Below are 24,483 nucleotides of genomic sequence, written 5' to 3'. Positions count from 1 at the left end.
TTGAACCATTCAGTATCTATAGATTGCTCGGGAACTACTACAGATCAGGATTTCCCACAGTGGGAGCCACCTGGAAAAAAAAAATATTGTTTTTTCCCTCAAGTTGGGCTTACTTGAAGAGTGTACTTTAAAACCAAAGCCAGTTTGTACTAAACAGACACAACAAAACTCAAGTCAATGTGCTACATTTGTATTCCAAGAAACAAAAATTTTGATACTATATATTCATAATGGAGAGAGACATCATTAAAAACTTGCCTTTAGATCAACTGCATCCTATTTATGGTACAAATTTGATATTTCTCAATTTAAAAGTCAGGTACACATTATTTTTAAAAAAATGTTTCTTAATTATTCTGCAGTAAGCAGGAGAATGTTTATGTAAAATACAAGTTATGTTCGCTAGAAGAGTGTGTCGATCTTAGGTACTTGTGTCTCTAGGGTTTTACAAACATCCATAAAATAACCTACATTATTCACGCAAATGTTCTCCTGGATGCTCTAAAAAGTTCGGATAGCAGATCTACTTTTTCAAAATTCTGAGTAAGGATACCATTTCCAAAGCTTAAGGATAGCGCTTTGATTTTGAAGTGCACATTAAGCACAGAGACTAATTGGGACTGGGCCTATAGTTTAATGTAACCCACAACTGTGAAAAGTTACATTGCAAATAGACCGATACTTCTTGTGGAAAAAATAACATCAATTATTACATGTAAAAGCAAAGCAGTCCTGCCGATTTACAGGTAAAAAAATCCAGAAATTTGTTTCCAGCGTCAGCCCTATGGATGGACCATATTAAAGGGAAGCACAACAAAAGACCACTCATCGAGGACATGTACTGCAAGTCACCCAATTTTGAAAAGAAAAATTGAAACATGCAAAATTTTAGAAAACAGCAATTTTCAGAAAATTTGGAAGTTTCCCGCTGGACCCCTAATTGTTGCACATTGTGAACGTGTTGTTTTCATTATTACACTTAAAAGTAAAACATATATGCAATGGTTGACGAGTAAATAGCTCATTTATAAAATCTATCCCATAATGTGTTGAGGGGAAAAGTTGACAGGTGAGCACCACAGTCAATTTAGTTTGACCAGTAATTTTCATTAGAAAATATTCTGATTGATTACAATTTTTTGGTCTGTAATTGAAAATCAGCACTCTCACCAAATAAATTTTATGATTCCACTAGATCCAGTCGTTCTCAACCAACTAAACATAATGGAACTTATACTCCCTATGAGTATACCACAGTATTACATTTCTAGGGTATATATTAATTAAGTTGGGACTGAGGCCTACTTTTAAGGATTGAGGCCTACTTTTAAAAAACCAGGCCTCAGGACCACAACCACTGTTCCAAAACCCAGTTGGAAGACCTCTCTAATCTCGTCCACTTGCACAGGCACTGAAATTGTGAATGAAATTGCTAGTTGATGGATCATTTTTTAATTTTGTGTGGAAATGCCACTGGACTATAGTAAATGACTTGACTTTCATGAAATTGGAGTACGCAGAATCACTCTCTTCGTTGTTGCCATCTTCTAAATATGGTTCCAACTGTCTGTGAAAAAAAAAAAAAAAAAAAAAAAAAACTGGAGTGCTTCTTTGTCAACAAGCTTTCTGTTACTTTAACACTTACCTGTCACCAATAGTTCAAACCAAAGCTTGAAATAATCCACTGGAACCAAAGTTTCTCATTTCTCTAAATTATTACAAAAATGTGTGCAACCTCACCATACACAGCACTACAAACATAGGTGCATAGAAAAAGTGTACATACATTGAGTTATACTCAAATGCAAGAATAACTCGCACAATTTTATTTAACATGCCACTGCTGGTAAAAATTAAAAATGCAACAGCAAGAATATGCATTCATGTATTTGTTACCAGACCAGTTAGTTTCCATTATACACCAAATTATATGTATTCACCGCAACATGCAGTATTAAATTCCATTCTTCAGTTAAAACCACAAACAGGAATAACTGTTACAAAAAAATTATATGTATGTGTATATAAACTTGGCCCACAAAATAAACAATAACATGATTTTTTGGACCTGTCATTTCATTGCCGTATTTCCCCATGATATGTCACTGCAAATTCATTACACATTTATACATTTCTTTTGCCGCTATCTGTACACCCAATGAATTTATATTTTTACACTTTTCACACAACAAAACTATCATCTTCCAAAATATGTAGCTGTACAATTTTTCGTGAAGGTACAAACAGCTCTAAAAATGCCATTATCAACTTCACCAACTCTTATTAGATTCACATTCGAAGTGTGCTTCCTAAAAATACCTAGCAATTTTTTTTTTATTATTATTTTTTTTTACTGAGAACGAACTAATCCTGGCCCCTGTGTAACTTTTAGATCATCTGTGGCTTTGCTACTAGATGTTACAGCGAGGGTGTGTGGACACAACTAGTCAATCGCTACAGACGGACAAAGCTTCCGATCGCTCTTCCAACAGTTCCTTTCCAGTTATGTCCAGCTTCTGGCGTGAAAAATTGGACACTGGCAACCCCTATAAAGAAAAATACAAATTTGCTTTACTCCATGAAATTAAATGTATCTTTTAAATATGGAGAGCATTGTCTAGCTTCAATTCTACATTTGAAACAATGTAGCTTTACTACAGCTAAAGACACACAAACAAATTTTGTATGGTAAGAAATATGGATCATCTATTCTCCACATAATTTACGAATAAAGTCTATGTAAAAAGGTGCTGATGGGTCAGAAATTCCTATTGGTATGGACACTGTGTGAATTAAACTTTTTGCCTTTGGAAAGGGCATTGCCTCATTGACTGCTGCCTTCAAATGTAAACGGAAAATACACACACAGTAAAACCTCATTACTCCGGATCCTGATAAGCTGGACTTTGCTTAATCCAGACAGGAAAAAAGGAAAAAAAAAAAGAAAAAAAAGCAGAATGCAAGGTTTTAAATGTGGCTAGAAGTCAACAAGAGAACTTCCCAAAGTCAACCACTGATGAAAGTCTGTTTCCCCGCAGACTTTGTACTGTACTGGATAGTGTATTTAGGCCTATGTCCTTTAAATACACTATAATAAATGTGTTTTAATGCACTTTCTAATGTTCTTTTACGTTATTTCAGTTAATCCAGACTTTCGTTAAACTGGTCAACTTATCCCCCCCCATTAGTCCGGATTAATGAGGTTTTACTGTATTTACGAAGAAATTTTTTTTTGCAAGTGGAGATAGTAAATACTACATAATGAAATTATTCATTGCCTCTCCATAAAAGATTTTTCTTAGTGCTTCAATATTTGTCTACACTATTTTCTTTTTCACAAATTATTTCATTTTGCAACATGTGTATTAGTTATTGTGTCTAAAAAAAAACAAAACTATTTTGCATAAATCCACTTAACATTTGTCAGATATTTTACCCATCCGTAAGTGCATTTTGCTGCAGCAAATGAGGAAATTCAGCAGTGCCTAAAGCAAACTGAATCCAAGACTGACTATCGGCTGTGAAGCAACAACATGATCTGATTACACAGCTGGAATTTGCTATCTAGTTACAAATAAGAAGATTTTGAATTCAATTTGCCTCAACAAAAAAAGACAATTCTAGCTTTTCCCTTGGTCTATCCCTTCTATTATTGTTGTGCCAGGCAGATGAGCGGGAGCAGCAGCAATTCCTAGAACCGCAAATGCTGCATTGGTACCTTAGATTCTTGTTGAACAATGTTGAAACAGAACACAAGACTTCTTACTTGCCAGGGTACAAGCAGTTGGAGTGATATAAGGGTGACCAATTACCAATGTATTCTTTAGCAAATGATGGTGAGTGGATTGATACAATTTGTTTGCTTATTTGCATGATTTTTTGTTCTTCTTATTTTACAGTACTGCTGTTGACTAATTACAACAATCAGGATGAAATTGTGACTACATGTGATGAAGTAGTGCTGGAAAAGAAATACCCATGTTTCCGATTACAACTCTAATTCACACTTTTCTCAAGTGAGATCATCATGGTGTTCTACTGCAGAGGCGACACTTGTACTGTATTGTCTTAACAATTAGTTCTGAAACTTCTGATTAAAAATATATACATATGTTCCCATTCACTAAGTCATTGGTAGCAGATAAATATTCAAGAACGGAAAAGTTCTAGCTTACTAGTTGATACATGGGAAGGCCCCTAGGAAAAATATGTTTGTTTCCTAATTACACTAACTACGCCTATATCAACACAAGCTGTAGCTAGCATGCTGAATGATAAAATACTTGCAAATTTCTACATAATAATTTGAAAACAAGATGGAACTTACTCAGTTATATTTCCATGCAACAGGCTCATTTTGGAATTTGAAAGTTAAAGACTGACAGTGCAATCGCTAAATTCACTCAAAAACACAAGGATCCTGGAACATTTAATGGAGTTTGCTGTGATAATTGCTATTTAGATTAACGTGTACTGTAAATATTTTCTGTTGGAAAAGCCAGCTGATTAGAAAGTATTCCACAGTTCAATAACAGTAGAAAAAAATCTTCATAGATATCCTTGTAGCTGCAGTCAATACTATTTGTAATATAAACTCATTTATATTTTAAGAGAGACGCGGTAGTATATAAATACGGAGAAACTAGTACTCACTTTTATCCGCGAAGCTGTTTTTTCTTCTTTTTCGATTAATTTCAGTGGCCACTGCCACCATCCTCGGAACTTGCTGCACTGTTGCTTGGCGTGCATCTTTTGTTCGTAGTTCTCTGGCAGCCAAAAGACAGTGCAGCAAGTTCCAACGAGGATGGTGGCAGTGGCCACTGAAATTAATCGAAAAAGAAGAAAAAACAGCTTCGCGGATAAAAGTGAGTACTAGTTTCTCCGTATTTATAAATGAGATGAACATGAAATATATGCTTTCAGAGCATATCTCGCAACCCTTGGGATTCTTTATGGCAGTTTCTGATAGGACAGCATCCCTCAGACCAAAGAGAGAACCTGCTGAATGAAGACATGTTAAAAATATTTGAAAGAACAAGAATGAGAAGCTATTGGTGACAATCACTAACATTTGAGTAGCTTCTTGGATGTCACTGGTGATGTTTTCCTTCCAGCACACAAGAAAAAAAATGGTGCACCACATTGCCACTACAATCCTTCATCATTCTGTCCTGTATTTGACATTCATTCACTCACCACTTTCTCTCCAGACTGAAGGATGCAATGACATTGCAACCAAAGCAGGGTTGCCATCTCTAATCACAATGGCATAATTTCAGCCATTTTGATAACTATATTTAGTTTCTCTACCTCGTGTACTGAAAGACGGAACAAAATTAACACAGAAGGGTTGATGGATAAGCAGATAATAAACCCTTCATAAGAGTGATTTTTCAGCTTTGCTAATTTGTAGAGATTGGGACAGATTAGTCAATATTTGGTGATACACCTATCAGTGTATTGCTAAAATTGCTGATAAATTTTAATATATATTTACCTCTAAATAGTCTGTAATTTAGTGCAAAATTCTGCCACATTGTTACATACAATTCATATGGCCTGGTTTTGTCACGAAAAGTCAAAATACGAAGTGTTTTTTTCAAAGGGACAACACAATATGCAGTCATACATTAATTGAGGAGGAAATGTTATTCTACAATGAATTTTATATGCATTGTCATCAGTAAATTTTATATTGGTACTTTACAGTTATTGGCAAAACATTTACATCAGGCCGTCCTTACTAAGCAGTATTCAATACCATATACACACACACATTGTTTGAACATTATAGCATTAATGCTAATTAGCAGCATAGTCTGAATTCTACAGGTGGACATTTCTCTAGTTAGTTGCTGATATGTATATGATTATGTATATGATATAATTTCAGGAAATGATGATTAGGCCTGCCTAGTTAGCTTTTAATATGATTGGCATATTGTGTCTGATCACCACTGTTTTTCTGGCTTTCTGAACTAATCTGCTACTATTACATCCAAGCAGCTCCCAAGCTGTCCTCACGATGCTGAGACAACAAATTTTGCAGCTCCCATTAGGAATCGAACTTTGACTGCTCACACCACAGGCAAGAGGCTTAACCATTAGGCTGTTTGGGAGCTAATTAAAGATTAATTCTCAGCATACACAAATCCAATTCATTCCAATATCAAGTAAGAAACACACAATTATTTCCAATATAAATTTCCATATCTATTTAAAACATGTATTTTTGGCAAAGTGTTACTTTCTTCACACAGGAAGACTAGAAAACAGATCAAGCCCATAAAGTTCACACCTCAATCCAAGAAAAACAACATGACTTAAAATTTCCATACTGCATGCTATATTGAGCAGGTAAAAACTAATATGTACAAAAGACAATTAACAAGCGCACAGGTATGTGTTACTGTTCCTTTAGAAATGAGTGAAATCTCACATTTGTATCACACACATGCAGTTTAAAGTAATTGTGATGGGTCAACATATCTTATTTTCAACAATGTAAGTCTAGGAGACATGCAATTACTTGTCAAGTTAAGAAAAGTAAGCCTGGATGAAAATAACACACACTTTAGAATACTGAGTGTCGAATTAAAATGGCCACACTGGGTAGAATTACGATTGTTCAGGTTCACAAGTTTCTGAATTTAATGGAATACTTGCATTGCACTCTGTCAGCAAACACACCTGGTGGTTGAGCATACCTTCTATCTTTCAAGTACACCTTCCAACAAATGGCCTCATCTTCTGAATGGATCTTCAGGATGTAATGTTTGAGCACCAGGCCAGTCAAGCAATTTGTCACTGGGCAACACATGATCAGCACTTTGAACCTCACTGCAGCTTGTTATTTTGAAGAAGCTTCCAATATGTGCCATGTATACCACAAGGGTTCAAACCCAGTATCTTTTGCACCAAATAAGGGAGTAATATCTGTTTAGTTACAGGGAACACATCTTCACAGCATAATGTTCAGAAAATCGCTGTATGATATTCACAGAATCTCTTCATTAAGCAAACTTAATATGCTGAAACATTAAATTCCTGCGAGTAATTTTCGAGATAGTTCTTTAATTACTATGGGGAAAAAGTAATTTCAATCCAATGTGGAGTGGTAAATCTTCTGAAATTGACCCTGTCTGGTTCCTACTGCACTTCCACTCGCATCAGTAAGTACCAAAGTAATGTCACAATGTTGTATGGAGTTGATAATCTCTAGGCTCAAGGAAGCTTTTTCTTTCTTCATTGCTGCCAAAGTTTTACAGCCTGTCCACAACTTTTTAACATGTTGATAATTCATTATTTCCAATAATGCACTGACATTTGTAATATTACAATACAGTATAACAAACATACAACTTTTACTGGATGAAAAAACTCAAATGATAAATAGTTTCACAAAATAAACTGTTTATCTAACATGTTTTACACCTTACTTAATTTATAGCTAGGTCATTTTTTACTAATCAAAATACTTCTGCACGACTTCCATAACAAGTAGGGATCAGCCAATGACAATACATCCAATGTTGATACTACTTGTAAATAGCAACAATCTGAAATTGTTCAGAATCAAGGGCAGCAAAATACACAGTTCCCATGGCACCTGAATTGTAATTTTCAATTCTATTTTTTTTAAATATTACATTAATATTTATATTTTATTACTTTGAGTTCGCTTACAGAATTTTACATTACCTTTTATTTCAAACCACCAAGTACAGTGTATGTTTTTAATGTTTGTGTGTTTTCTGTATCACGTCTATCAATAAATCAGAATACACTTATCATTATTATCATAAATTTTTGTTTCAAAATATCTATAATTTCATGAGATAATAATTTGTCCCCACATTGCTACAAACATAATGAAAATTTAGAAATTTTCATCGAAAAATGCAGGCTCGACCAGGACTCGAACCCGGGTCTCTGGCATACCGTGCGATTGCTCTACCACTGACCTACCGAGCCAGCCTGGCCTGCTGGGAGGAACCAGGTAACGTCGAAGTCCACTGTGTTCCGAAAGCAACAGATCCCGTTGCGGTAGCACTGGCAGAGACAATTCCACACAATTAAAACAGTGGTAATGAAAAATCAGGCGAGGCCAGGCAGGCTCGGTAGCTCGGTGGTATAGCAATGGCACGGTATGCCAGAGACCCAGGTTCGAGTCCTGGAAGAGCCTGGATTTTTCGTCTGAAAATTTCTATGTAGTACATCTCCTGTGTGTGCCTAATCTTCAATAATGAAAATTATTAATTTTGCATTATTTCCCAGGATTTCTAAACGAAAGTGTTGTGCATCATTTTTGTACATTCTGCGAGACACCCTGACTCCAGACAAGTATTGGCCAGTATTAGTGATGAAATTCTAACTGATGCCACTGGTATTGGCCAATACAGGTACATCTGTATCAGCTCATTCCTACGCATTAGAGATGTGTCTACTACAAACACTGGATTGCAATTACCATAAACCAGGCAAGTGTCGAGAGAGATGTACAGGAATTGAAACTCTCTGCATCAAATTAACCTAGTTTTCGCCAGTCCAGTTAAGTTCACAAAGACACTAAACCGTTAATGTGGACGTCACTGCAATTTTGCAGGAATAAATTCATAGCGTGAATTTTTAGTTTAAGCCTACTGGGTGAGCGATAAAGAAGAATGCATGAAGACAGTGTTCTAGCTCTCAATACAGCTTCGTGAAACATTTTTTGGGTGCAAAATCACACTGAGGTAGTGAAGCATCCATCATACTGTTATTGACTTTCAATGTTACAAAATTTAAACTCTATTAAAGGAGAAGCAACCAACCTGGGCAAGGCAAATATAAATTACTGCATGTCACAAAATGACTTCTACACCATATCCATTTCTTCAATACTCGCATCTTATACCAAACACTCAATTTTTCTCATGACAACCATCTTTCTTTCTTTATGTTACTTGACACGTTCTTTTAGTCAAAAGAATATGATTTAACTAAAAGAACAAATAATAATTTCACATGAAAGACTTCAAAAGCATTAAAGTGATGCCTCTCAGGGTATGGGATAATATATCTCTGTTAGTGCGTCAAATGAAAATCAAAGTTAAGTTTGCGCTAAGAAAAAGGAAGTCTATTTTACTTCTTTGCAAACTAAATATTTATATGCCTAACATATAATCCATTAAATTAAACTTCTTATAATTCAACTTGATCACTCTATTCAAAAACAGAGCCCGAACTTCAAAATCAAGACAAAAGTCAACTGTAATTGCCATGGTAACAGCCCTTACGAGATAAGTATATACAGGTTAGTCACTATCCTAACATTACCAGTGATAGGTAAATTACAGAAATTAAGGTTAAAGAACAATAAACATTTGTACAAGAGAAAAGATAATTAATAACAATAAATATTAGTGCAATGGGAAAGAACGTGTCAATTGCCCCCTCAGAAGAAAAATCAAAATCAACAACGAACTGGAAAACTTTCAACAGTCTATGAGATTTTGGTTTCAATCTCTGGAAAACAGTTTACAATTCGTCATGTATTTAGTTCACAAGTTCAGAGATAAAACTGGACACTTGAAGAAATATTCAACTTTTTGTACAGCATGGGACTTCCGATACATCATAAATAAACTATGTAATAATCGTAAACTACAGGAAAATAATTCTATAATGCAAGCAATGTGTACATACAAGAAAAACTATATGGCACTTCATACAAATAAACATTCAGCAGCCTAATCAAATATGCTCTCATTCTACAACATGTTGTAACCACAAACTCATAGGCCTTTCCAAAGACACCTTCCTATGGATCGTAAAGATTTCAAATTAAATCGGTTCTTCGTTCCATTTTCAGTAATTTACTAGAATCAACTTCTTTTTCATATCTTCTGGTGAAGGAATCCATTTTTAATGGCTACCTTTAAAGTTCCGGACACTCACTTACTTGTCTATGGAATTATCCTCTCTAGCTTCTTTTCAATCACTCCATCCACTATTAAAAAATAAAATATGTATAAGACTGATCTCAGTTTTATACTTTTGTAGAAACTAATAACCTACAGCAGATCTTATGGTAAATCTTTAACAATTAAGATTTCCATTAGAATGGTGCTTTCAGTAGTTTCGAGCACTGAGTTACGCTTGCCTACAATTCAAGTTCTGAATTATAGTTCTAGCACACTGAATTTTTAAAGTGAATGATCTGCCTTAATTCACAGGTAAATTCTGATTTGTTACGAATATCAGCATAATATCTTTGTCACCAGACTGTAAAATATCTCTTCTTGCCACCAGTTCCCTCCAAGACTGCCTAACATAAGGAACGTTTCTATGTCAGGCGAGGGGTGAAATCCCGCACCAGATTAGATCCGGTGTCCCAACAGAAGTTCCTCGTTACGTCCACACTACACACTTGCTCAGCGCTAGGATATGGTTCAACAAGGTCTGTCTGCATGCCACTACTGAGTCATTTGAGTCCTGGGAGAATTATTGCTCTCTCTCTGTGAAGAAAAACGTTGTTGACTTGGCGAAGAACCTGCTGTTAGGATACGGTCTATTGTAAGGATTACCTCTGGAAGCTGGATATCCTAGTCGTGACCTAAACTGACGCTGCTGATGGTATCGATATCCATTTCTTGAGTCTGAACTGCCAATTTGGTTGCTGCTGTTTTGCTGCTGAACTAGAACTCTAGACGTTCTTTGAACATCTCTGCTGTTTTCTTGAGAGCCAGTTTCTCGCCTTTATGTAGACCGCCAAGCATCTTGTTCGTCTGCTTGCTTAAATCTCTTAACAAAATCCGCTAAGAGATCCACAGTGTTTGGAGCATGAGCCAAGCATAATTGCTTTACTCTCCAAAGCAACTGTCCGATGATTAGATTAACTACTTCCTGCTCGGTGTAATGATTGATTACTCAGATTCCTATAGGCAGAGTACACGGACCAAACATATTCCTCCACAATGTTATCATTCTGCTTATTGTACCGCCTATTCCTCACAGACGCCAATTCTCTCTCTTTCGCTTCTGTTGAAGAAAAACCCTTCTTGATCTCTCTGCAGAAATCATAGTAAGTGCGGAAATCGTTCTTATGCGAATAAAACCATTGATAGGCCTTTCCAGTTAACAAACGTGGAATGATTTCAAGCCTATAATGTTGAGGAATCTGTAGAATTTCAAGGTTTGTATTCAATTCCTTTAAATATATTTCAGCTGAAGTAGCGATAATATTGCCATCGAACTTTCCATAGAATTGATGTCTGCCATTCTAGGAGTTACACCAGTGTGTACAATGCATGAAGGAGGCTCTCTTCTGTTTCTTCTGCTGCGAGCAGTTGATTCACTGTCTGAGGAGCTGGATTCGTTCATCTTCTTGTACCTCTTTTTCCGTGAGGTTTTTCCTTGTAGGTTTGAAGCTTCATCTGAACAGATGGGATAAAATGTCTATCTTCCAGAACCTTCATCTACACGGTGGATTTGAGGATGATCAGAGTTCGTCTGTATCTGCAACCTATTCAGCTGGGCAGAAATATGAACAATTTCACTAAAGATATGACCAACATCTGAGGAAAATTTGTCTTGTTTAGTTTCAACTGTTTTCCTCCATTCTTCATCAGTTTTTCTGTATCCCTCGGTTTAATTTATATTTTCCGCTAATTTCTCTCTCACTTTCATGTTAACTGTATCTTCTAACTTATCTGTGATAACAGTTAACTGGTGATTCACATTTTCAAACACTTCCTTTCTAAAACTGCTCTGTTCTTCAGCGATTTCCTTACCAAAGTGTCCCTGCGACTGTTCAACCTCTTCTCGCAACAGGGCAATTTCTTTTTGCAAATTTCATTCCACTTGTTGAGAGTTTGTTTCACATGCCTGATGTAAGTTAACGATCTCTATTTGAATGCTTTCTTTTATCTTCTGTTGATTTTCTTCCACTTTGGTTGTCAAATTCTCCAGTCTGTCCTATCTCCAAAGCAGATTATGTGAGCTTCGAATAACCCTGTGAAAACTTCTCTTCTAAGCGCCTTTCTAATTCCACCAGATGTCTACCACTTTCCTCTAACTTTAAGTTCAAACTACGTTCCAAACTTCTGGAGTTTTCTTGGATCTTGACTTCCAGGTCGCTAGAACTTTCTCTAATGTTTTCCTGAATTTTAGATTCCAGAGCCCTTGTACTTTCATCCTACATAATCCAGAATGAAGAAAGCAGATCTGCTGTAACGGGAACTGATTGGACTGGAGAGTCATTCTCCTCAGACGACGATTTACTTGCACTTCTCAACATCTTCTTATCCATATTCTTCTAACACAGAATTTCCATCACAATCACAAATTAATTACACTTCACGAACACACAAAAATGAACACCACTAAGGAAACAACAGATTTCGAGCCCCCCGTTGTTTCGCCAAAATCTTGACATGTTCTTTTAGTCAAAAGAACATGATTTAACTAAAAAAAGCAAATAAGTTCACAAGAAAGACTCAAAAGCATTCACGTGATGCCTCTCAGGATATGGGATAATATTTCTCCCTTAGTTCGTCAAATAAAAATCAAAGATAAGTTTGCGCTAAGAAAAAGGAAGTCTATTTTACTTCTTTGCAAACTAAATACTTATATGCCTAACATATAATCCATTTCACTCAAAGAAATTAAACTTCTTATAATTCAACTTGATCACTCTATTCAAAAACCGAGCCCGAACTTAAAAGTCAAGACAGACAATCAAAATTGCCATGGTAACAGCCCTTACAAGATAAATATATACAGGTTAGTCACTATCCTGACATTATCAGTGATAAGTAAATTACAGAAATTAAGATTAAAGAACAATAAACATTTGTACAAGAGAAAAGATGATTAATAACAATAAATATTAGTGCAATGGGAAAGGACGTGTCATACTTCAAAATATTTATTTTATGTGATGCGCTGTTACACAAAATAAAATCTTTCACGTATGTGATGGTATTTAAACCAGCAGAACATGAAAGATCATATGCCATAATTCCATCCACTATTATTGAAACATTTTGCAATATGACCAGGCAGATTTACTAAAGATGTGGTACTTTACAAAAGTTTGTTACAAGTTCCTTGTGCACAAATAGACTAATGAGGATTCAATCTACAGTTTGAATTGGGTTCCAAACCCATGATATACAATTGGAATTGAAAATGAGACAAAGCACCTGTGTAATCTCTGTGCTGTTTAAAACCAAACACATGGCCATGATGACTGTATGCACCACAGAGATGTCGGTCTGATGCTCGAACTAGGCAACGCAGCCCGGCTGATATTGCCACACAATGCAGGGGAACCAGCAACTTTTGTTCCGATCTCTATTTGCTTTTTCCATTTGTGGCACCAACACAATTCTGCCCAGCCACCTATTTTCACGGCCGTGCATTTAGGTCAACTTTATGCACATATAGGCTGATTGGAACTCGACCACCATGTACCTCAACCAAGTATCAAACCCAAGAGACCTTACAAGATGACCAATGCAGTCCACACTGTGCTTTTGGGGAGATACTGAAATTCTCATATTAAAAGATACCTCGGTATTCAGAGTCCTATCTGAAGTAACAAAAGTAATCTGTACAGTATATCAGTAAATTATATCCCTTATCACTCCTTGTATACCATACTCCTCCTAAAGAGCCTGCCTGCTTTCAAGATCTTGTATGTCAGTGCCAGAATAAAGATACTAGTTCTGGAGAACTCTCTACAATTCCAACAACTCCAATTAAAGAAACGTTCTGGAAAACAAAATTTTGTTCCCTCCCTTGGGAACCATCTTTCCCAATCTATGAATCTCCGGAGCAGCCAAAAGTTCTTGGAAGCGCATCACTTACCTGAACAATAGTCCACTGCTTGTTCTGTATGGTGACTGGGAAGGAATACATGACACCCTCTGGAGTACCGTAAGAGCCATCGGAGAAGACACCCATGGAGACAAATGATCCGGGGGCAGTTCCTTGCCACCAGTCTCGCATGTGGTCGGCTGCTGCCTTTGCTGCAGACATTGCTGATGAGAGCTTCCTTGCAGCTATCACAGCGGCTCCTCTCTTCTGCACGGTCTAAACAAACAGATGTAAATTTGTAACAATAATAGTTAATATATAAAAGTATAGTACTTACTCTAACACGAAACTGATTTTTTAGTGTTACATAAATTTTGATGGCCCCTGCCACTAGGTGTGCTGTTGTTAAAAAAAAGTTTCACGGATATGTGAGAATGTTCTTTTTAGCATATTAATTTACTTAATTGTCTTAAACATGAACACTATTTGGTCCACAATTGTGGTGAATGAAACTACGCAGCTACTAATTTCCAAATTTCTTGAAGTATAACTCCCTGTGTCAGTACTTGATTCAGTCAAGAGCATGTGCTCATATTTTGTTATGAATAAAAAAGAGAAACAAAACTTTCCGATCCTGATACCACTGATATCGACCGATACTGATACATCAGCACTGGAAGCAGCTAATAATACATAAAACTACAACTTACTGTAATAAAATCTCCCTGCAGGTAGCTGTCATCCTTGATGGCCTCGTACACACTGACCTCCTTGCCACCCAAGTTAACAGTGGCATGAGAAACATCTGGGAACTGTGTGGAAGAGTGATTTCCCCAGATGATTATATTCTTCACAGAGTTCACGCTGACCTTCAAGCGAGTTGCGATCTGTGACTGGGCCCTATTTTGGTCCAACCTCGTCATGGCACTGAAGTTTTGTGGCGGTATGGTAGGAGCATATTTTGAACATATCAAGGCATTTGTGTTTGCAGGGTTGCCAACAACTAAGACTTTTACAGACTTCTTGGCATGCTGGTTCAAAGCTTCACCCTGTAATGAGATGCATTTAGAACAAAATAAATATTGAAAAAGGTTAAAAGAAAATCATTATATGTATAATCAATCAAATACCTTGCATATTAATACATTACAAAGGTAGTTACTATATTAAGTTAGTATATTATTAGGGATGAGCCAATAGGAAATTCTGCTGGTCCAACATAAAATTGCAAATGCAGGATGGCTACTCTAGCACCACAATTTATTTGGGAGAATATATCCCAAAAATTCAAGGGTACAAGCAATGTTTTCTAAATTTCAACCTTACGTATTACCGCCTCTCACCACCCACACATATACACACACAAACATATGAAAAATATGAAGGGTCTGTGTGATTCCAATGTATCCAAAAATTATAATTAAATTTAATTAAACAGTATATTTAAAACATTTAATTTGAGATGTGGAGTTCAGTTTTGTCATTTCACATGTTCAGACTCGAAATACATCTATAAACACAAATGTCACGGTTTATATTCAAATCTACGAAAAATTGTTAATTGTATAAGAATTTCAGACTCAAATTTAAGTAATCAACTTAACAAAGTAAATGGGTTGAGAGATTTTTTTTTATTTTCCACGCAGCTTTCTTTCCCTTCCTAGACAAAAAGCTAAACTGAAAAAACTTGCCTCAGGGCATTTAAAAATATGTATAAATTCAATGAGATTTGGATTAATAGAAGTTGCAATTCTTTCACAGAAGTGATGAACAACCAAATGCAATGCATTGACATGTTTGTTACTTTTACAAGTACTGTAACTGTATTAATTGCATTGCATAATTTTAATGAAAAACTTTTGATGAGTAAATCTAATATACTGAGTTGAAACCTGGGAGGTCCACGACAAAAGATCCTGAACGAGGGTTCATAGTATATGAAAGATGTAGAACCACTGCTCTAGAACATACTCAAATACCCCAGAAATGAACTGTGTTGCGGAGCGAAAGTCAAGTAGGATGGTCAGAACATATAGCATTATTACTACTCGTATCAGAAGCAAAAAAATATATCCTCAGAAATATTGAAAGTATTACAAACCTGAACCTTAAATATCTTAACATTTGCTGCCAACAAGTCCTTTCTTTCCATGCCCTCCTTGCGAGGCATTGCACCAACCAGAAATGCAGCATCTACATCTTTGAATGCTACGGTGGGGTCTGTTGTTGGAACCACCTCTGTAATGAAACATTATGCACTTCCGATAATGACACTATCAATACAAAAGTTATTGTTCAAGCACATTAATTTGCATTATATGTAGGGTTGGACTGATATAAAATTTAAAAACACTGGTAACTGATATTCTATCAACCCGATATAGAATTCCAAACAGTCCTCTAGGAACCTTAATAGTTCACTGACCTGTTTAATAAATGTATGTTACTAGATGACTGCAACGCAAAAGAAGTGGCATTTTTAGACATTAACTTTAAAAAACTAGGGTATGTAGATGAATTCAAATCCAAACAAGCAGCCATTAATAAAAAAACTATGAATTTATGCACAGCAATTGATTTTATTGCCCAAAGCCAACTGATTGCAAAATTTTCTTCATATTCTTTGGGTAACAGTTCCAATTGTTTTATGATTTCTCCTAACACAAAGACTAATTATCGTAGAATTTTGAAAATCATTGTCACACGAAATTTGAACCTTCCTTAAAGTAATGAACACTGTTTGGACTCAAAAAAGTTATTTATGTTGAAGAAAAAAAAACTTGAAAATTACCTTACGCACTTCTCAGGAATAAGATACTACAAGATATTCTCCGCCGACAAGCGACAGTAAATATCGTAGAAGCGTGGGAATGAATGTAGAAGTAAATCGGAACCTTAGTAGAATGCATTTAGGGACTTCATTTATTTTAATGCTAAGGGAACCAAACCTAACCACGAAAGCATATATTGAACAAAAACTTAAAGCTAAAACTCCGTAGTATGTTAACAGACGTACATCGAAATCGAACCATGTAAAAATTGCATTCGTCGCATGATGAAATCACAATAAAACAAAAGGAACTTGGGCCTACAGTTACATCAGAGTCAAGCTAACTCCTGGTGCTTATTCATCGAATGGCTATTTAGTCAAAATCCTATTTCCCTGCTGGCCACTCCGGCAGGAGGATTTCTAAGGTCGCAGCTTGTTGCCCATGGAAAGGGGCAGCGGTAGGCCTCATTGGCTGCTTGACTACAAGCTTCTTCATGGGTAAAAGCAACAAAGGGTTACTGCCATAAAGGCAGGTCCCATGCCGGGAGTTAGCTTAGCTCAACTCTAGAATCAAACTTCATATATTTTTTACAAGACTTTGCATTTCGATTGTGACCTGCATTAAAAGGAAGACAAAACCAACACCACAACAATAATTAACTACAAAAGGCTGTGACATTTAAAGGGCATCTTTGCTAGCATGAAAATTGGGAAGGGAATGTAAGTAAAAGTGCACAGCAATCGGAATGACTGAAGATGACCGGACCCCTCTCCGATTTTCATCATATTTGGCATACTCACTAATTGAGGCCTCCTAATCACGAATCTGAAGTTAAAAGTTGTCGGAAACGTCTAGAAATTACAAAATAAGTGAAAATAAGGTGTTAGTTTTCGGAATGGAAACAGTCAATTTTCGCGAAATTGTTTGTTTCACAAGCAAATATTCCTGATACTACCACGACACCAAATTTAACTATGTTTGTCTAACCTAACCACACGTCAATGGTTCGTGGGTCTAGCATCAATGGATCATAATTATTTTGCAATTTCTAGATGTTTCCGACAAATTTTAACTTCAGATTCATCATTAGCAGGCTTCAATTAGTAAGTATGCCAAATATGAAGAAAATCTGAGAGGGGTCCAGCAATCAAGATTATGAAGGAAAAATTTACAGAGAAAAAATATCCATACTTACCAACTACAAGGGGCAGAGCGCAATCAGCCATCTCCATGACAACACCCTCAAGAACTCCAACCATTGGAGGAATATCCAGAAGCAGTAAGACCAAAGGTTGATTTGGTCCAAAGACATCTCCCTTTGCTATCTGGTACAGAAGAGAGTAGGCTATCTGACCAGCAGCACCAGTCACCACCACTCGAATAGGTGCAGCCTGGAAAATAGAACATCACTATTGTTAACACTTTCCCAATCACAAGTCGGATCTCCACTGGCAAGCTCATGTTCTGGACAGTCAAACTTCCATGACAACCAGCATACACTATCGGTACTTGGGGAAAATAAATTTACATTTGGCAGCATCAGAATATGTATTGTTTTGAGTAGTTTTCTATTGTTGCTTTGGTGTAATTGTTGTGGAAAATTAGTAATGTGCTGTTTGTAGTAATAGAAATGTGCCTAGCCAGCATATGGGTCATTCCACACGAAATCAACCAGAATGGGTTGATTCATAGTCATGGATTTGTTTCATATTTTTTTGTACTGATAGATACTTGGCCCAATATGACAAATATGTAATATTAGACTTGTCCAACAAATATTTTGAAAGTTATTAATTTTTGAAAATTTGAAGATTTTCAGAAATTGGGTGGATGAATGAACACCATGTGACACAAAACATGGCATATCTCAGAAACTATGTGCATTATTTTGATGATTTAGGTATTGTTGGAGAGAAGGAGATAGTCCTAAAAGAAAATTACTATATTACCATTCTTACCTACTCAAAAAGTAGAAAAAATCTTTGGTATCAGTTTCGAATGGGCACAACACCTCTCACTCGTTTATTTTGTTATTTTTAACATTCATACTTACGTATTCTGCATTGCGAAAGATTCTTCAAGGTGGAATTAAGCATTTTTAACAAAAATAATTTCAATTTTTTACATTACGAGTAATTATAGCTCTTCCTTTTTTTGCTTCCGTAACACAATATGGCGGGCACTGGTTGACTGGCGTTGTGGGTCATTAGTGTTTCCAACCTTCTGAACTGAAAAATTTTCCACAAACCATTCACGGTAAGGTTAGGCAAACAGTTAAAATTTGAGGTCGTAGTAATATCAGGAATGTATATTACGTTTTTCCATCTTCTTGCAAAACAACGGAGTGGTTGCAAACACTGACAGGGGGGTCACGTCATCAAACGTATGCAACATCTGGTTCACGTAGAGGAAGGAAATGAAAGCAACGGCAATTGTGCGTCGGAGAGATATTTCTCTTGACAAATACACGAATTCCCGCTGAAATAGATTCCAAGATAAAGGAAAATACCTGCACGAACTTTCAAAATGCTACAGAAACTTATTTCCGTAAGTAGTTTCTTTCTTAAAAATGAAGAAATACGTTGTGCCGATATGAACCTGTTACCAAATCTTTAAATAAAGTAATATGTTGTGATGAAAAAAACACTCCACTTCGGGTAATTGTTTGATAGGGAGTCCCAGGTTTTACCATGCATGAAAATTATTACACAGCATAATCAATACATGTTCAACACAATATTAAAAAATCAGAAAGGTAATATTTTTCATAGTAAAAATATCACAAGTTTCAGTATAGGGTGTATGAACCAATTTTACAATGGCATACAGCTTATTTTTTTTTGACAAATGGCCCTAAAACACTCACAAATTACCACTAATATGAGTACACATAATATTGTTAGAAATGTTGAATAACTGGGAGAAGCATTACTATGATCTTCATCCACTTTTAGTTTATAGAAATTGCACTAAGACCAGAATTTTTGTCCACAATGCATATGGGTCAGTCCATATTGAATTGTTCCAGCACTGGTTGCTTGATCAATTTTAAAATTTTCAATATTTTTGTTGGGTAAAACTATCAAAGCCGGGAAATGCCTCTAACTTGTTTATTCTGTGATTATTAACATTCGTACTTACCTATTCTGCATTGCGAAAGATTGTTGAAGATGGGATTTAGCTCTTTTAACGAAATTAGTATCTATTGTCGACATATCAAGTAATTATTGTTTGTTCTTTTATCACTTCCTGACCATGGAAAATGGCGGGAAAATCTTGACTAGCGTTGTCGATATGCTGCATTTGAAACAGCAAAGCAGTGTTTCAACCTTCTTAACAGAAAAATTCCTGCATAGCTCTGAAAAACATTCCTGCATAGCCCCACACACCATCACAGTAAGGTTAGGTTAGGTTGTTTTAGGTTGGGAAATATAGTGAAAAACCTACCTCAAAAACCATTCCCGCATAGCCCCAAAAACCATTCTGGATCCTATAACAATCAACGAATAGCCCCAAAAACCATTCACGATAGCCCGATGCACCATCACGGTAAGGTTAGGTTAGGTTGCTTTAGGTTGGGCAATATAGTGAAAAAACTGTGTGTTTGGAAACACTTCCTGGGAATTACGTCATCAGATGCTCGCAACATCCGGTTCAAGTACATGGATGGCAATGCAAGCAACAGCTTTCGTGCATCGGATGGACATTATTATAGAAAAATACATGAATTAGCGGTCAAATACATTGAAAAATGCGAGAAAACACTTCTACGACCTTCCGAAATTCCACAGAAACTTAATTCCGTAAGTACTTTCTCCTGTAAATTAGAAGAAATCCGTTTCCCGGCTTTCAAAGTTTTACCTTTTGTTGTTTTAACACATGCAGGGATAGTTCAAAGCAGGCATTATTTTTCTAAAACTTGACTTGCTGGCCTTTGTTTTTGTTTCATGACTTCGGGTATTTTTGGCCTTTGCAGACAGTTGTGATAATTATGATAGCTCAGCTAAGAAAAATGATAGAAAGCTGTGGTAAACAGCATTGTTTTCAGTACATTTCAAGCATCAAACATTCCAGTACCATAGAGGTCACATAATTCTAATTTGTACAAGGCAAAAAGCTTATTGACATAAGAGTTATTTTTGTACAAAGTGAACACTGATTGCTATTTACGAAGTTGTCAATGTGTGCCATTATCAAAACTTTGCTAACGAAAAGTATTACCAAATTGTAACATGAAATATACCAAATATTTTATGTGAGGGTATTACAAAGTTTCAGACATTATGAGACACGGTTGCTTGAAATTTTGATGAAACAATCTCTGGCATTTTGACTATTCATTATAACACGTATAAACATGAAAACGGGACTACATGACAGGAAATATCTGTGACATGTATATTATAGTTACCATTATGCCTTTTAAGTTACTCCTTAAAGTCGAAAAATTAGCAGACGAGTTCACCCTGCCGGCTTCTTGGACTTTGCGAAAGGGAAGGATACTCAAAGGTCACATAGATTACCAACTCATGGTACAGAGTTGCCAGTTCAACACGCAAGCACTTCAAAGTCTAGGGAGTAAACGTTTCTTTCCAGGTAGAAACATCGGTAAAATTCACAAAAATCAAACTAAAGGTACGTAAGAAGGTGATCAAATGGTCCCAGTAGCGGCGATTGCTGGGGGCGTAGGAGGGCAGTTACCCCACCCCTCTTTTTGCCACCGCACCTTGGCTTATGCTAGCCAAAGGACTAAAGCCCCTATCACACGGAACTGGATTTCTAGTTAGAATGCTCTAGTTGACGCTGGACTGGCTACCCATTTGCTAGTTTTCGCCTCACACGGTACTTGTTATACCCTACTTGTCGATAGTCTTTCGTTCCCATAATGGCGGCCGCGCGAGATGTAAACAACGTATCACTTCACACTTTTAAAATACGATAACTATCCAACCGAGAGGAATATCGCATCGCATTAAATGGTTTTAGGTAGAGAAGAACGGCGCTGATAAAATACATACTTTACAACGTTTACTATACACGTATGGAAGAATATTTTAGCTTTTTCAATTGTAAACATGCCTTTCGTGTTGTATGCACTCGGAAGCCACAGACAAAAAAAGGCTACTTTCCAAACTCACAGAATATCTTCACATGGCCAAACTTTGCTCTGATTGGCTGTTCCACAGAATCTAGTCGAAGAAGTTAGTAGCAATTAAGCCCCTATCACACGGAACTGGATTTCTAGTTAGAATGCCCTAGTTGGCGATGAACTGACTTTCTGGGTAGTAATCATGGCCGCCTGGCTGACTGCTTGACTGGTTTTGAGGAATAGGACATGTTCTAATTGCTACTAACTTCTTCGACTAGATTATGTGGAACAGCCAATCAGAGCAAAGTTTGGCCATGTGAAGATATTCTGTGAGTTTGTAAAGTAGCCTTTTTTTGTCTGTGGCTTCCGAGTGCATACAACACGAAAGGCATGTTTACAATTGAAAAAGCTAAAATATTCTTCCATACGTGTATAGTAAACGTTGTAAAGTATGTATTTTATCAGCGCCGTTCTTCTCTACCTAAAACCATTTAATGCGATGCGATATTCCTCTCGGTTGGATAGTTATCGTATTTTAAAAGTGTGAAGTGATACGTTGTTTACATCTCGCGCGGCCGCCATTATGGGAACGAAAGATTAACGACAAGTACGGTGTAACAAGTACCGTGTGAGGCGAAAACTAGCAAATGGGTAGCCAGTCCAGCGTCAACTAGAGCATTCCAACTAGAAACCCAGTTCCGTGTGATAGGGGCTTTAGAACATGTCCTATTCCTCAAAACCAGTCAAGCAGTCAGCCAGGCGGCCATGATTACTAGCCAGAAAGTTAGTTCATCGCCAACTAGGGCATTCCAACTAGAAATCCAGTTCCGTGTGATAGGTGCTTAATTTTGTACGGTAGCAAAATTAGAGGCCAACTGCCCTCCAAGCGTCTCCACTGTTTATATATATATTAGGGTACGTAGAAATTTTCAGCGAAAAATGTAGGCTCGACCAGGACTCGAACCCGGGTCTCTGGCATACTGTGTCATTGCTCTAACCAATGAGCTACCGAGCCAGCCTGGCCTCACCTCATCTACAATGTATTAGGGTGCTTCAAAAAAATTAAGTTTTAAATTTATTTCTTCTCACCCTCCCATTTATTGACAATATACATATGCATAAACATTATTCATTCAAAATTTCAGGTTAATCGAATAATATTTAGGGGTCGCGCAACACCATCGAATTTCCACAATGAATAGATGGAAACGGCGCGACGGGTAAGCAACCGCCCACCCGAAAATTCCTCTGCCCACCCCAAAAAGTTCAAGACGTAAGTGTTTAGGAAATGTTTCAATAAGAAAAAGTATATTCTTGTCTTGACTCTTGACTCCGTGCACATTTTTCTTATGAATATTGTTGATACTAAAAAGTGTCACAAATTGTCCTATGAGAAGTTTCGCTGTTTTTGGATTTACATTAGCTTACTGCAGTGGCCCAACCACAGGGGGGCATTGCCCCCAACCTTGGACGGGAATGAGATCTAGGGGGAGGCAAACATTGATGGCTAAGTGTGCCTGCAGGGGGCAATTACCTATCACAACTTCAAATTTTATGCAAATAAAAATACTTTTCATAAAATTTTCTTTCTCGCTTCGCTCGCAATACATGCTTTTCTTGGTCTTATGAAGTTCATAACTATAGCTAGGGGACGGCGGAAGTCGGCCCTGGGTACCGAACGATCTAAATGGAAATAACTTGTAAAATTGATTGATTGATTTACGCACAGAAAGGCTAATCGGGACTGGACCTACAGTTTAAAGTGGAATCCGAACCAATGTGCCATGTACCTCCACCGTGTATCGAACCCGGGACCCCTTGATCACAAGGCGACGATGTTACCACTCACTACACCATCCGGGAGGCACAAAAGTTGTAAAAGAAAGAATGCATTGGCGTCCCGTGAAATTTGCGCCCTATTAAATCAATATTGATTTCAGCTTGCAAAAGAATTGAATCCAAAAATTTTCTTCCTCGCTTCGTTCGCAATCTATCATTGTTCTCTGTAATGCATTGTAAATTACCAGACAGAGAAATAAGACTTGTCTTAATTGATTTTGTTTTAATTGTTCTAGGAAAGGGAGCGTGCACATTTGAGAGACAATTTATGTAATTTTTGCTGTTGGTTTATTGTCAGCAGTGGCGTAGCGTTATAGTACGCCCGGCGTTCCCTGGTTTAATATTTAAAAAATGCGTAAATGCTGTAAATATAAAGTAAATCTTGACTAATTTCATATATGTCTGACCTTCATGGCATTATAATAGCTATTTCTCGCGATCCGCTTGCAACGCTCCACTAACAACACTCGTTCTAGCATTTTTTTAAATGCCTTTCCTGGCCGAACGCCGAGCAGGTTCGGCGTACAGGACCCTATATTCCTTGCTGCCTTTCTGGAGGGAAAGCTTGGACCTCTAAAGCACGCGCCCAAATGCTCTCTCTTACGCCCGCGTATGGAGCAGAGGGCTACGTGATTGGTTCACGTGACCCTTGCTGCCTTCTGAAGCAGACGACAGCGGTAGAATTTCTACCCGGTTCTTCGCGCTCGTGCCACTCGTGCTATGTGTTGCTACAATACGCAATATTGACTGACGTAACTTTACCAAACTGAAATATAGCACTTAATGGCCACTGCATTGTATAATTTATCGCACGAACAGCGATGTGCATTAGAAACTAAAAGATCAACACAGTTTTTGTCAAATTAGTTGCTGAAGTCCTCGTGGTAGAAGTTCAGCCTGTGACTGCTCTACCACTTAATAATAATTAAAAAAAATAATAGTTTTGCGGGTTATTATTTTTTAGTTATTATGTAACTGCTT

The 24,483-nt window shown here is 36.9% G+C and overlaps 1 protein-coding gene across 2 annotated transcripts in view; it reads right to left on the bottom strand.

The window, feature by feature from the left end:
- Nucleotides 1-21,121, bottom strand: part of Mdh1 (malate dehydrogenase 1) — a 42,095-nt gene extending 20,974 nt beyond the window's left edge. The window contains exons 1-6 of one of the 2 annotated variants that reach the window (XM_083125228.1): nt 20,986-21,121; nt 17,770-17,965; nt 15,905-16,041; nt 14,514-14,852; nt 13,855-14,079; nt 1,870-2,546 (exon numbers count right to left, since the gene is read on the bottom strand). In XM_083125228.1, coding sequence (XP_082981354.1) covers nt 2,448-2,546; nt 13,855-14,079; nt 14,514-14,852; nt 15,905-16,041; nt 17,770-17,965; nt 20,986-20,988 — 999 coding nt within the window. In that variant the 5' untranslated portion in view covers nt 20,989-21,121 and the 3' untranslated portion in view covers nt 1,870-2,447. Of the gene's footprint in view, nt 1-1,869; nt 2,547-13,854; nt 14,080-14,513; nt 14,853-15,904; nt 16,042-17,769; nt 17,966-20,985 lie in introns of those variants that run through there. The other variant, XM_083125229.1, reaches the window with a different exon arrangement.
- Nucleotides 21,122-24,483: the final 3,362 nt, after the last annotated feature.

The sequence above is a fragment of the Lepisma saccharinum genome, chromosome 7 (genome assembly GCF_977018435.1).
Source record: "Lepisma saccharinum chromosome 7, izLepSacc3.1, whole genome shotgun sequence".
Lineage (NCBI taxonomy): Eukaryota > Metazoa > Arthropoda > Insecta > Zygentoma > Lepismatidae > Lepisma > Lepisma saccharinum.
Note: the sequence above shows the minus strand (reverse complement) of the source record. Positions and strands in the feature narration are given on the sequence as shown.